This window comes from Taeniopygia guttata, chromosome 31, assembly GCF_048771995.1.
Source record: "Taeniopygia guttata chromosome 31, bTaeGut7.mat, whole genome shotgun sequence".
Lineage (NCBI taxonomy): Eukaryota > Metazoa > Chordata > Aves > Passeriformes > Estrildidae > Taeniopygia > Taeniopygia guttata.
The window spans coordinates 2706947-2721099 of record NC_133056.1 but is presented as its reverse complement, the minus strand read 5'-3'; the positions used below and the strand labels follow the sequence as shown (position 1 = coordinate 2721099).

Genomic DNA, 14153 nt, shown 5'->3' with positions numbered 1-14153 from the left:
AAATACAATTCTGGTTGCCGGGGCAATGCCAAACACCTCCTGCAAACTGACATCAGGGACCTGGGCTGGCGAGTTTTCTTTCCCAGGGAAAAGGGACAGCGTTTGTGTTCAGGGGCCTGTGGCCTGGAGCGGGCAGCCACCTGCAAAAAATCTGAAGGGCAAAGGATGTGCCCCACACCCAAGCTCCCCATATCTCAAACCTATGCTGCCCTGACAGTCCCAAATGAACCCTACAAACTGACATCAGGAACCTGGGCTGGCGAGTTTTCTTTCCCAGGGAAAAGGGCCAGTGTTTGTGCTCAGGGGCCTGTGGCCCTGAGGGGGTGGCCACCTGCAAAAAATCCAAACGGCAAAGGATGTGCCCCTTAAAAAATCCACCAGAGAAATACCCATGTTCCCAAAAATAAAATTAATAAAAAATGACAACCAAACACATGAAACTACAAAAAAAAAAAAAAACTAAGCAAAAAGCTTATACTAACAACAATAAAATAAGTATTCCTAACACAAGAAAGCCATAATGCCTCAAATCACCAAAACACAAATACCATCTAGAAATAAACACGTGGCCAAAAGATAAATGTAACCATAAACAATATCTTCAAAATTCTCTGCAAAAATAAAACATACATGGCAATCAAATAAGGCAAATGAATCAAACCCCTATAATATAATAAACAAAAATGCAATTATCAATATTAAAAAACCTCACTAATTAACTACAGGACTACTTCAAACTCACCTAAACAGACACTACATACTCCCGCTAATAAAAGCCACCACAACCAAATTAAAAACCTACCCTCTACTTCATGCTACGACCCATAAAAACCACTGTAAACTTTTAAAAGCACATTGTTTAAAAACATAAGAACCAATCAAAAAGAAATCCAACAACAACGCTCAATCCAAAAAAACCCTTGTCATCAGCACCTGGAGCAAGAACCGTAACAACCAAGAAGTACCCCATGGCCCTCCTCATACACCAACTACGAACAAAAGAAAATGATCCAAGAAATTCCTCAAAAGCCCCACAGCAAGGAACGCTGGAAAATGAGAAGCCGCGCTCCCGGCACCAGGGGCAGAAGAAGTGCCCCCAAATGCAGCAGCACAGCCCGGTTTCCACCCTTCCAGCGCTGCCACAGCTGCAGCTCCCTTCCTTTGAAGCGCCAAAAGTGACACCACACTCAGGCGCTCACCTCACTTCAACCAGGGCAAAGAAATGTGGGCTTCCCTTCAATTTCATCCCCTAGAAGAGCAGAAGAGAAGGAGTTTTCCTCAAATGATGGCAAAAAGGGGATTTTTGCCTCAATGCAAACCCTTTAAAAGGAGGGACAACAGGGCAGCCCCCTCCGTTTCAACCTCAGGATGATGAAAAGGGTGGGGAGCTACCCTCAAGTCAAACCCATCATACGACAACAATATTTTTCCCCTTCCATTTAAAAGGCAGCACAGGGATTCTCTGTCTCCCCTGTGATATCCCTAACACCCTGGAAAAGGCAGGTTTTCCTTCAATCACTACCCTCAAAACCACAAGTGAAGGGGAATCCCCCACTAGTTCAGACACCGGTACCCTCAATTTGAATTTCTTTTGTCCTCAAAATCCTTTTTTTTTTTTTTCCTGGGGGCAACTGGGAGGGATTGGCAAGACGAAATTTAAAAGGGAAAGGAGAAAAGTCCCCGCTACAAAGGCGCACCGGCTCACCTGTTTGGCTGCTGCTTCTCGGCACAAAAGTTTGTCCCTCGGCACCTCCTTTGAGCAATGCTCCACGTACACAAGTGCATATCCAGGTGATCCCCCGGACCCTGTCCAAAGCGCCCATCGTCCTTCCATGAGACAGCCCCGGGAGCTCCCCATAAACTCCCCTTCTCCAGCAGCAGCTCCATGCAAAAGCCAGCTGAAGCAAACCCTCTCCCTAAAACAACCTCCCCCGGCAGGAGCCACCCCTCATCCTCACAGCTCACACCTGGGGCTGCTCTGAGCCCTCCTCATCCTCACAGCTCACACCTGGGCCTGCTCTGAGCCTTCCTCATCTTCACAGCTCACACCTGGGGCTGTTGCCACTCTCCAACAGCGTCTCTCCCTCTCCAGCACACAGCCCACTTCTTACAGACACAGATCAAGCAGAAATCTACTACGGGTGTTGGTTTTTCTTAATCCATCTGGTTACACGGTTAAAACACATACATGCATTGATTGTCATTGAGAGAAAGCTTTCCATAGAGAAAATAGTCATTTTGGTAGCACACTTCGATACACCTTTGGAAAAAGCAGAATCAGCACCAACTCCTAAGACCCCTGCTGAGGAACCCTGCCCTCCTTGGGACACCCAAAGCGGCAGACCTCGAAAAAGGAGGGGGAAAGTCAAGCTTGGAGTGGAAAAAGAGAACATAAGTACAGCAGCCTTTAAAAGTGCCTGCACGGAGCAATAGTGGGAACCAGTCACATTTCTTCTTTCCTTGCTTTCTGTGATGACATAAATATGAAGTAAAAACACCTTAAACAAAAGGCAGAGCTAGGATTTTACAGGTCTTCATTTTGGCAGGCTGCATGACAGACGCCTCTTCCGGGACTGCGACGGAGAATGGCAGAGAACGGAGGCAAAAGGTGCCGGAGAGCCCTTCCTGTTCCCTTCAGCCCCTGCAGCTGCTCCGATGGTTTCAGGGCACTTGCTTGGTTCAGCACTGGTCAGAATTTCCTACATTCCAGGATACAAATGAATGGATAGAGAGAGGGCTTCTTTCCAAATGAATTTAGCCATAGATACCTATTCTTTACCAATACCTATAAAAACGAAACACTTGCCAGGTTTTAGGCGGGAAGAGAGGAGGGAGAGCGGGGCATGCGGAAGGGTGGGAGGGAGGTCGGGCTGTGGAGGAAAGCGGGAAGGGAAGGAAAAAGCTGGCAGGGGAGGAAGAGGGACGGTGGACAGAGGAGGGAGAGAGGGGGAATAGAACGGAGTAGCGGGGCAGGGACAGGACGGAGTGAGGGCAGTGGGAGGTCGGGTTTGGGAGGGAGAGGAGGGGACGGTCTGGGGGTCAAAGAACAGGAATACGGGGAAGAGGAAGGAAGGGTAGCGGGAAAGGGAGGGAACGCAGCTGCTTTGGGGAGAGTGGGAAATGCGGGAAAGAGAGAAAGAAGAGGAATGCGGGGAGGAGGAAAGAGGGGCAGAGAGAGGGACAGGAGGGGGAGCCTCACAGAGCCCCGGCTCCACCCCGAGCCCGCCCCGGCGCCCCGCCCTGCCCGGCTCGGGGCTCTCCTGCTGCCGAGCCCCGCGGGCGGCCCGGCTGTCGCACGGAAATGCCCCACGCAACATTAGACAAAGCAGTTTCTATGTTAAACCCTTTCTATCCTAGAAGGAGATAACTTCTCTACCTCCTTCGTCTTCTCATTTTTCTTCTTTGATTTCAAAATCAGACTTACAAAAATTTACTCCTAAAAAAGACTTGGTAAGTAGTCAATAAAGTAGTCCTGTCAATTTCATAACCTAAAGGTATACTTATGTTTTCACAAAAAATAAACTACATGACAGTCCTACTCACTGTGTCAAACCTTATTTAAAATACTCACAAAAAAACCCCAAGATAAATAGTTCCACAACCAAAACAAAACAAGCACCACTAACTAAAACCATCCATCAAAACACATTGTGTTTATCAGTCACCAATCCTAAAAATATCTCTAGGATGTCCGGGGAAGGAAATCCACATCAGGTACGAAGGAAGGCTGCCTCCCCTGCTGGCAATTTCCCGCAGGCACCGACCTGTGGCCCTTGCCCAGCTACAATCAAGAACACCAAACATCACTGCATGATCTTAGCTGCACAGCAGCCACAAACCCACGAGTCTGCTACTCACCATTCTCCTAAGGATTCCCGGATCCTCGGGCCGCTTCGGCCACGCCCTCGTGGCAGGGTCTGCCTGGGAAATGAGGAGACGAGGAGATGCGGCATTCCCGAAACTCAAGCGCACCCTGGCTGCCACTCACTGGTTCCCTAACATAAGGTCACCCGTCTCATGGATGATGGGAAGGCAATGCAGGTTCTATTTCAGGATTTTAAGTGGAGTTTTGATCCTGTCCCTCGCAGAATACGTCTGGAGCAGGTGTCCAGGTGTGAGACAAAGAGAGACAGGGTGTGCTGGCTGAAGAATGGGCTGATGTACTGGTTTTCAATGGGATAGGATCCATTTCTTTCCCAGGGAGCGGCAAAGAGCTGGGTTTGGATTCAGGACGGGAACGTGGTAGACAGCACACAGATGGCTTGGATGTTACTGAGCAGGGCTTGCCCTCCTCAAGGAGTTGCAGTGTCACATTGGACAATCCATGTCCCATGCTCTGCCAGCAAAGAGGTGAGACCATCAGCATTCCCCTCCTCATTCTTGTGTCCTTCTTAAAGAAGAATCTTCCACCCACTCTGCTCCAGAGAGCTGGCAAGTGCCCATAGGGAGCCCCCTTACCCCTCCTGGGGCACTGCGGAGGGCGGGGCTGAGGCAGGGCTGTGATGGCACAAAGGGCAGAGCGCTGGCGTCAGGCAGGGCTGTGATGTCCCAGGGCTGTGCTGGCCGCAGCACTGTGACACCACTGTGACATCACCGCGCTGTCGCTGGGTGAGACAGGCCAGCGCCGGCAGCTGCCAGTGCAGTCGCGATGGGACGTGCTGGAGCCATGGGTGACGGTGACGTCCTGGTGACTGCGCTTGTCCTGCTGCTGGCCGCCGTGGCTGTCTGGTGGGCCTTTGGCCACCGGCAACCGCGGAGCCGGAGCACACGGACAGCGAAGAGGAGCAAGCGCCCCAGGGTCCGGCCCAGAAGCTCATGGAGGAAGCGAGGAGCCTCTGTGGCTCCCAGGTTCCCCAGGCCTCGGGCTGCTCCTGGCGAGCAGCCACGTGCTCCCGCCAGCCCCCTGGGCAGCCCCTGCGGCTGCGGCCCCTGCCTGGCAGTGGCCCGGGAGCTGCAGGAACTGATGCTGCACCTCTGGAATGGCAACGGGACACGTGCGCCCCTCTACTCTGGGATGTGGCAAGCCTTGTGGAAAGAACTGAAGGAGCTGCTGGAGCGAGGCCACCTGCCCTGCTGTGCCTCAGCCAGCTCCTCCACAAGCCTCCATCCCTTCCAGAGGCTGCTCCCAGCGAGATTCTCCATCCCTGGGAGAGCCTCAAGGCCGGCAAGGATGGCACAGCAGGGGGGAGCCACCACCATCCATGCAGGAACCTCAGGCTGTCAGAGACCCTGCACCCTGCCAGCAGCCTCTGCTATCTCTGACAGCCTCCATCCCTCGCAGAGGCTCAGTGAGACCTGTCAGCCTGCGGAAGGAGCAGAGCCCGTGGACAGGTCTCCCAGCTCCCTTGGACTCACGGACGTCAACGACACGGGCGCAATCCTGACCCTTTACGTGTCAGGCGAAAGCCCACAAGTCCAAATGGGAGCCCAGCCCGATGTGGGGGAGCCTGCTCAGGAGCAGCTGACGGGGCAGCAAGAGTCCTGGAGCCAGCTGTGGTCATCCCACAGCGGCCAGGACAGCCAGGACGCTGTGCCGCTTCTGCCAGCTGGAAACAGCCCGAGCCTGGTGGTGGAGACGAGCCTTCAGAGGTTCCTCCATCTGCAGGAAGCTGCCCCGAGACAGCCCTCGAGTGCCGCGAAGGGCTTTCTAGTAGCAGGTGAGATCTCCTGAGGAGCTTCCTGAGGCTCCGCCGGGGCTCTGGAGGGGCGCGGCCAGGCCAGGCCAGGCCCCTGCGAGCAGCCCAGTCGCTGCCTGTTTTCAGTGCCTTCGATGGCCCGGCTTGAAAACGCCCTGTCTGCTTTGCAGCCGCTCCTGGGTCTCCCCCGTGCCAAGCCTCGGGCTGCAGCCCCGGCCGTCGGCAGGAGCAGAGCCCAGCCCACGACGCCGGGGACAGCGCCGGTGCCGCCCTGCCCCGCTGCCCCGGGGCTGCCGCAGCCGCCTGTGCGCGCTGCCCCGGCCCGGCTCTGCCGCTCGCCAGCCCGGCGGCTGCAGGGCGGTGGCCGCTGCCCGGCGCGCAGCAGGAAGCGGGTGAGAGCGCGGCGGCCCGCGGGGCCCGGCCCGCTCCACTCGCGGCACTTGCGGGAGGGGCGGGTCCTGGGCGCAAGGCTGATGGCTCGCTCTTGGCCGCAGGGCAAAGGAGGCAGCGGCAGGAGCGGTACCTGCTGGGCCCGCAGCTGGGCAGCGGCGGCTTCAGCACCGTCTTCTCGGGCATCCGCCTCTCGGACGGCAGCCCGGTGAGTGGCCGCGACGGCCGGGCCTGGGCGGAGGGGCAGCGGCGGGGAGGGGCAGGGCTGGAGCTCAGCCCTCCTCTCCCCATGGCTCGCAGGTGGCCATCAAACGCGTGGCCCGGGAGAGCGTCCTGCAGTGGGACGAGCTGGTGAGCGAGCGGGGCCAGCGGGACAGAGCGGGGCGTGGCGGGCAGGGAGAATCCCGGGGCGGGCTCAGCGTGCGGAGCCGCAGCCCCGCGGGCCTGGGCACGCCGAACAGCGGTGCCGGGGCCGGGCAGGGGCAGCCCCGAGCATCCCCCGGGCGGGAGGAAGCGCAAGCGCCTGGGAGGCTGCGGCAGGGGGCACTGGGGCATCCCGGGCAGGGCGCAGCGCAGCCCCAGGCCTGCAGCAGCAGCAGCAGCAGCACCTGCCGCAGGCACTGATTTTCTCCTCCTCACAGCCCGACGGCACCCGCGTGCCCTTGGAGGTGGTGCTGATGGAGAAGGTGGGCTCTGGCTGCCAGAACATCATCCAGCTGCTCGACTGGTTTGAGCTGCCGGATAGCTTCATCCTGGTGCTGGAGCGTCCGGGGGCATCACGGGATCTCCTGGAGTTCCTGCAGGAGCAGGACCAGGGGTTCCTGTGCGAGGAGCAGGCGCGCTGGCTTTTCTGCCAGGTGCTGGAGGCCGTGCGGCACTGCACCGCCTGCGGCGTCCTGCACCGGGACATCAAGCCGGAGAACCTCCTCGTGGACCCGGAGAGCGGCGACCTGAAGCTCATCGACTTCGGTTGCGGCACCTTCCTCCAGGAGCGGGCCTTCACGGACTTTGCCGGTGAGCCCATGGCCTGGGCTGCTCCCGGCCCCTGGGCTCAGCGGGCCCACAAGGGTCTGGGCTGCTCCGCTGGCCTTCTTGGCCTTGTGGAATGGTTTCCTGCCTTTGGCCAGCTGGCTGGGGGATGCGGGGTGGCCTCGGGGGGGAAGCTGTGGCCGCGGGCGCAGCCCCTGCCTCGGTCAGGAGGCTGGTGCAAGGCTCTGGAAGGCAGCAGCCTGCGCCCGGCCAGCGCCGCCTGTCTCCCCTAGGAACGCGCGTGTACAGCCCGCCCGAGTGGACCTGGCTGGGTTGCTACCACGGCCACGCGGCGACCACCTGGTCCCTGGGCGTGCTGCTGTACGTCATGGTCTGCGGCAGCCTCCCCTTTCAGGACGACCAAGCCATCGTGCTGGGGAAGCTCTTCTTCCGGCGGCAGCTCTCTCCAGGTGGGTGTCCGGCCTCAAGCCGGCGGGCTTTGGCAGTGGCGGCGCACGCCCGGCGCGGCCCTCACGCAGCTCCGCGGGACGTGGATCTGCCCTCACGGGCCGGCCGCAGGAGGGGCCCGTGCCGACGGGGTCAGCGCGGCACGGGCGGCCGGAGGAGGCGGCCGCGTCCCGCCGTGCCGCTCTCCCGCGCGGGGCAGAGCCGGTCGGGAGCCCGGCACGGCCCAGAGCGCTCGCGGCACGGCCCGGGCCCCGCGGGTGACGGGGGCAGCTGGGCAGGAGACTTCTGGCGGTGACCGGCGCTTTCTGGCTTCTCTCCCCAGAGCTCCAGCACCTGATCCGATGGTGTTTGGCCAAGCACCCTGCGGACAGGCCGGAGCTGGAGGAGATCTCGCGCCACCATTGGGTGTGGGGCCGGCGTTTTTGATGCCTTGCCGGAGCCTCTGCAGCACCCACCTACCGAGTCCCACGCAGGACTGAGGACCTGGAAAATAAAACAGCAAACCCATTTTGGTGTGTCAAGGCTGGTGCTTGTCAGCAACTTCAGCTAAAGAAACGTCTTGGGAAAAGGGGGAATCAGAGTGCTGCCTTCAGCCTTTGGCAAGCTTTCCATGCCTGTCCTCCAGAGTGGTACTTTATATCTTCAAGCTCAGGCCGTAGTGCGGGTCGGAGGGGCTTTGTCGAGCCAAGAAATGCAGCAGTGAAACAACAGCTGCCCTTTCAAAGTGGCAGGGCTTCTTGGTGTCTCTTGAAGTGACACACAGGTCCATTGTGCATTCCAAGGGTCTGTGGCTTTCAGGGACAGAGACCTTCCTCTCTTACCAGAGCTCTGAGGAGAGCCGTAAGCTACAAAATATCATTTCAGCTTGAGCCCTGCTGAACTCTTTTTCTTTCTTCCTATGAAATGGGAGGCAGAGCTGGGCACTTGAGCAGCTTGGTCTGCACCATCCTAAGTCATGTGCATGGAGCCCACAGGAAATGTTGAGATACTGGAGTCATTCCCATGGTGCTGGTCTCATTTTACCCCCCAAAAGTATCTTCTGCTGCCTTAAAAACAACCAATGGTAATGGAAAGTGCAGTAACCAGTCACAGGAAAGCACCCAGCTGCCTGCCTGTGGGCAGGTGCCATCTACTAAACTTGTGCCACCTTCTGCCTACTGCCCTGACCTCCCAAAACAGGGTTTGGGAAATAAATGTGGGGGTTTTTTTTCAGAAATGTACCTGATCTTTCAGTTTTCTTCCCTTTTATGCAGGCTGCTGAAGCTCTTGTGCCCTGAATGGCTCTCCCAGTCCCTACCTGAAGACCTGACCTGAGCCGTGATCCTTCCAGCCAGTACCCCACTGTGATGTGATGGTGAGAGTGTGTCAGCCATGGTCTGCAGCCTGAGCTGGGAGTGGTAATTATCCCTTTTCCAATGACCTGTGAGTGGTGACTGCCAATTGTCCAAGGGCCAGGACACATTTCCTCCAGGAGCTGGAGGTCCCTGTGTCCCCACAGCCCCGGGATGTTGGTGACCGCAGGCCCAGAGCCATTGAGTCCTCTGTACAAGGACTAATTGCAAGCTGTAACGTGAAATTTTTATTATGAGTCATTTGCTCCTTTAGCTATGTTATCTTTAGAATAATGTTTTTCTATTTTATTGTGTTATTATATTGTGGTATTGCCTTATTGTGTTGTTGTTACACAGATATTACATTTCCAAAGGTGCGGTAGTGGATCGGCTGGGTGGGGATTTGAATTCTACACCCCTGCACTGGGCCATCAGGTAGTGCTGCTTGCAACCCCTAACTGCAAATCTGTAGGTCTCAGATTCAGTCAAAGAGAGAAACGGAGAGTTTCTAGCCAGGCAGAAGCCTGGGAAAGAGTTGGAGAAGAATGTAAATAATTCTTTATTCCTCTTGTTGTTCACATTGTTTATAGTTAAGTTCTATCACTGTGCATCAAGCACTCTGCACCAATGGTGTGGGCTGTTTTCACTTCAGGACCAATGGAATTGTTCCTCACGAAGCTCTGTATAAAAGAGCGGTGTATTTTAAATAAACCGGAGTTTTACTCTCAGCAGCCTTCTGAGTCAGTCTTCTCATTCCCGTCCTGCCTCAACAGTGACACCAAGGGAACCCTACAAACTGACATCAGGAACCTGGACTGGTGAGTTTTCTTTCCCAGGGAAAAGGGCTGGTGTTTGTGTTCAGGGCCCTGAGCAGGTTTGGTTTGGCCTCCATCTACTTTGATCCCTCCCCTAACGTATTTATAGACATGGATAGGATCACCCTAAACTTTCTCTTTTCCAGACCAAGAGTTCCATCTTCCTCCATCTTGCCTTACGGCAGAGTTGTTCCAGTCCCTCCATCATCATCTTCACAGCCCTTCACTGCTTTCTTCTGAGCTGAGGAGCCCCAGCCTGGAACCAGCCCTAGAGGTGCTCAGCAGTGCTGAGCAGAGGAGAAGGATCCCCTCCCTTGGCCTGCTGGCTGCACTCTCGATGCAGCTCAGGATCCCAGAAGAGTGCATATTTTGGCTTATGGTGACCTTGGTGCTCTCCAGGACCTCCAAAGCCTTTCCTGGCAAAAGCTTTCCAGCCCAGATAGAATGGCCCCCAGTGTGCTCTGGTGCCTGCCTGGTAGTGTTCCTCTCCTGGAACAGGACTTTGGGCTTCCCCTTCTTGAACTTGGTGATGTTCCTGTCAGCCCATTTCTCAGGCTTGTCAATGGCAATATTATCCTTCGCCGCTTCCTTCGAATATTGTCCCATATTTGGTGCTGATGTTGAATTGTTCTGAGAAAGAGAACCCCATAGGACTGTAGAACAAGAATTTTTGTGGCAGTAACTGCTGTGTGCAAGAGTTTCCATTTGTCTTTCTCAATAAATATACAAGGAAGTGTAATACTCAGCTGGCCAAAGAAGAGACTACTTTCAAGGCCCAAGCCACCGGGAGTGGGTGTGTGGTGGAGGACCTGGGCCATGCCTAAGGCTGGCTCAAGAGTCTCTAAGTGACTAGGGGAGATCAGCACCGAGGGTCAGACTGGATCCCCTGGTTCATGGGCAGAAGGTAAAAACCCAGTATGTACAATACTGGTTTGATCAGAGGGAGGTTCAAAGAGCTGGAATACCTGTTGAAAAAAAACTTTCATTTCGAAAAAGGAAGATATTTCACTTCATTTCTTGAATTCCTATCTTATTTAAAGAAAAAAAAGTTCAAAGATAAGCAAGTATAGATCTCATAGAACTGATTAGTTTTCTAATTCCGTTTTTAAACTTGTGTGTTAAGCAACTGAATTAAAGCATGTTTCTGTAATTGTGGGTTGAGGCATGTATTATCTGCATTAATATTTTTTCTTATTTATGAGATATAGGCATTTTTCAAATATTTGCATAAAACTTCTTGGCTAATGGAATCTAAGTACCTAAATATAATTAGTGGAACAGTTTGTTAGCATAATCATTGCCATGGGCTGTAATTAACATAAATTTTAATTTCATGACCTTGTAGAAGAGATTATAATTGCACAAACCATCATTGTGCTGAGAATGTTTTCCTCTTGAATGTTGATTTTTGAAGATGCTCACCATAATATTTTGAAATTATTATTATTGTAGTACTCATCTGCATTCAGAGAATCAGAGAATGGTTTGGATTAGAAGGGGACTTTGTAATCATAAAGCTTGTAGATCATCTGGTTCCACCCTCCCTGCCATAGGCAGCAACACATACCTCTAGACCAGTTTGCTCCAAGCCCTGTCCAGTCTGGCCTTGAACACTTCCAGGGATGGGGCAGCCATCTCCAGGACAGCTTCTCCAGGAAACCTGTGCCAGGGCCTCACCACCCTCACCCCATCTAACCCTGCCCTCTGGGAGTGGGAAGACATCCCCCTTTGTCTTGACACCCCAGACCTTGGAAACAGTCATTCTCCATCTTTCTTTCTCATATGCTCCCTTCAGAAACAGGAAGGCCACCATTAGGCCACCCCAAATATGCCCTGGCTACTCTTCTTAGGGACAATTTACCAGAGCCTTGCTGGCTGGGATTCTAATTTGTTAATTCATACATCTTAGATACTAATGAATGTTCAAAGGGAACAAATTCTTTGATTTGTACTCAGCATCCTGTATCTGGGCACCAAGAGGTTTGCTGAGTGGGAATGATGGAATTGGTGGAATTGTGGGGACACACACATAAAACTTCTGCCAGTTTTAGGTTCATGTCTCAAGCACCAACTATCCATTGCCATCTTGGTGAAGAGAATTCTAAATCCAAATGGATTTTTTCAGGCTGTGAACTGCAAGCCATGCAGTGGGGTCCATCCTGCACCATGCAGACCTGCCATGCCAGTATTGACAGCTGGGCTGAGCAGCACCACTGCCTGCCATGAGCTCAGCACCACAGAATGGGCTAATTGCCCTAATCAGTATTGGCTGTGTTGGAGCTGTGCCAAGGAAAACATTCCTGGAGTTGTCACATCAATTAACCCTTGAGCAGAAAGAGGATCCCCATTCCACAGCTATGGATCTGTTAGCTGGAGAAAGGGACAACCAATCTTTTGGAAAATATAGCAAATGGAACTACCGCTGCTATGCAGTGCTTGCTATGCAAGCATTTCACAGTAAGTGGCTCAGTATCACAGACTGCTGCTCACTAGTGCCCAGCTTGAGACTAGTTGCTGGCTACAGAAGGAGGTGTTGGCATGTTAGTAAATACTGTCTGCTGTTATCTGTGCAAACCAAGATCAATGCATTGAGACCAAGCTGAAATTCTGGAGAAGACTAAAGCCCTCATGCAACATGATAACTAAAATTAATTAGTGTAAAACAACTGTTTGGTGGTCATGACTTAGCTTTTGTTTCCCAGGTCTCGGGGAACAGGTTTTGGCTGTACTTACTCTTTAAGAAAAATGGCTTTAAATGGATGCCAGCTCTGTTCAGCTTCATTATCCTTAAAGACAGTTTCCAGGGAATCCTATGTGGACGCTTCCTTAAAAAACTGAAAGTTTGCTCTCCTAAAATTTAGGGTCCTAATCACAGCCAGACTCTTAAATGCTCCTGCAAATAAAAGTCAATATATAGACAAATGTTTGCAAAAGCCAGTGTGAATGAACATGGAGGGGGAAAAAAATTAAAAGCAGCTCTCATGCCAAGGATCAAAGGCCAACACTCAGAATTCCCAGCTGGCACTCACTCCCAAGTGCTGCAGCGATGCTGAGTGCCAAGGCACGGAAAACTGCCTTTGCCATTGCAGCCCTCGCACTCCCCTGAAAAGGCAAGGGCTGGCTCACTGCTGCTGCCCTTCCCTGGGCAGGGATTTCAGCCCAGACCTCACTGGTTCTCATCTTGTGCATTCTCAGCCCTGGACTGCAAATGTGCTGCCATCAGGAGATGGTTCTTCACTACACTGCATCAGCAACGGTGGAGATGATTCCATTCCTGACAATTCAGCAGAGTAGAACTTACAGGAAGAGTGAGTCATCTGTAGATGAAATTAAGTTCTGATCCTAATTATTTCACAGAAATTTTAGGGGATTTGAACTCTCCCTCTAATATCTGCTCTGTTTGTGTGGCTGTAATATTGAACTGTTTTTAAAAATGCCTAACAAGAGTGCTCCCAGGTATAATAATTCTTCTGCGTGCAGTACTTCTACTTCTCCAAAGGAGCGGTGCTTTCCGTGGTAAGTGGAAGATCAGTGACTTTTCCCATCCTTTCGCCAGAGGACGGGAAATCCCAGGAGCGGCAGCAGCCGCCGTGTGCCGGCAGCGACCGCCCGGTGTCCCCCTTGTACCGCGGAGCGCTGCGAGCGCCTCCAGCGCTGCTGCTCCGAGGGCGGCGGATTCACCGCGAGCCCGAGGGATGGCCGGGCACGGCTCCCCGAGCCTCCCCGGCCAGCAGCTCCCACCTGAGGGGTCACTTGGCCGGCAGCTCCCACCTGAGGGGTCACCGGCTGCCAGAACGGCAGGTGAGACACCTTGGCACGGGAGAGGACTGCAGAAGGAACAGCAAGCTCCAGCTAAAAGGTCTGTGCTGAAGTTGTTCCATGGCAATTCCTCAGCTGCTGGAAACAGTAGGAGATGCGGCAGCTGCTCCTCCCTCGGCAGAGGAGTGTCCTGGGGACCCAAAGCATCATTGCATTAAGGTGCAAAGCCAAAACACGCAAGCCCTCTGCAGCGAAGGTTCCCTGCCAGAGCTGCTGTGCGCTGCTCACACAGGGCAGAGGAGGCACGGGAGGTGCAGACACTCTCTGCTGCTGAGTCCTGCCTCAGAAGTGTCAGCAGAGAGCTGGAGACCAGGAATGATGACCAGGCTCCCTGGTTTCTCTTCTTTCTTGCATCCTGGACTGGGGTATTGAAATGAAATAATTCCTTGTGACTGATTCCTCAAAGCTTTATTCTCTGCTTCAGATTCTTCTGCATCCTGGAGAAGACCTGCTTCCCCCTTGCTTTGTGTTTATCTTCGGCTACACCTTGGCTTGTAAAATAAAGAATTACTGTACTGCTGCTTTGGAGAGGAGAGGGAAATCACCACTGCCGCTGTATATAAGCCAGCACATGTCCAGGTGTGCAAGAAGGTCAAGGGCAGCCTTCTGTGGCCAGCAGCCATAGTGTGGCCAGTGGAACCAGGGCACTGATTGTCCCCCTGTTCTGGGCACTGCTATGGCCAAACCTCAAATCCTGCTATGGCCAAACCTCAAATCCTCAGGTG

At 53.7% G+C, this 14153-nt stretch overlaps 1 protein-coding gene and 1 long non-coding RNA gene across 2 annotated transcripts in view; one reads left to right on the top strand and one right to left on the bottom strand.

Moving 5' to 3' along the window:
• The window catches only part of LOC140681105 (uncharacterized), a 399832-nt gene that overhangs the window by 338592 nt on the left and 47087 nt on the right, over positions 1 to 14153 (bottom strand). The window lies entirely within an intron of this gene.
• Positions 4649 to 8302, top strand: LOC100232259 (serine/threonine-protein kinase pim-1-like). Its single transcript, XM_072920190.1, has 4 exons — positions 4649 to 4687; positions 6668 to 7040; positions 7082 to 7465; positions 7786 to 8302. Exons 1-4 carry the CDS (start codon positions 4649 to 4651, stop codon positions 7887 to 7889), a joined length of 900 nt encoding a protein of 299 aa, XP_072776291.1. The 3' UTR covers positions 7890 to 8302.

Coding starts and splice junctions, on each gene's coding strand:
- LOC100232259 (XM_072920190.1), top strand. CDS start 4,649: ATGGGACGTGCTGGAGCCATGGGTGACGGTGACGTCCTG. Junction 7,041..7,081: donor GGCCTTCACGGACTTTGCCG/GTGAGCCCATGG, acceptor CCCTGGGCTCAG/CGGGCCCACAAGGGTCTGGG. Junction 7,466..7,785: donor CCGGCGGCAGCTCTCTCCAG/GTGGGTGTCCGG, acceptor TTCTCTCCCCAG/AGCTCCAGCACCTGATCCGA.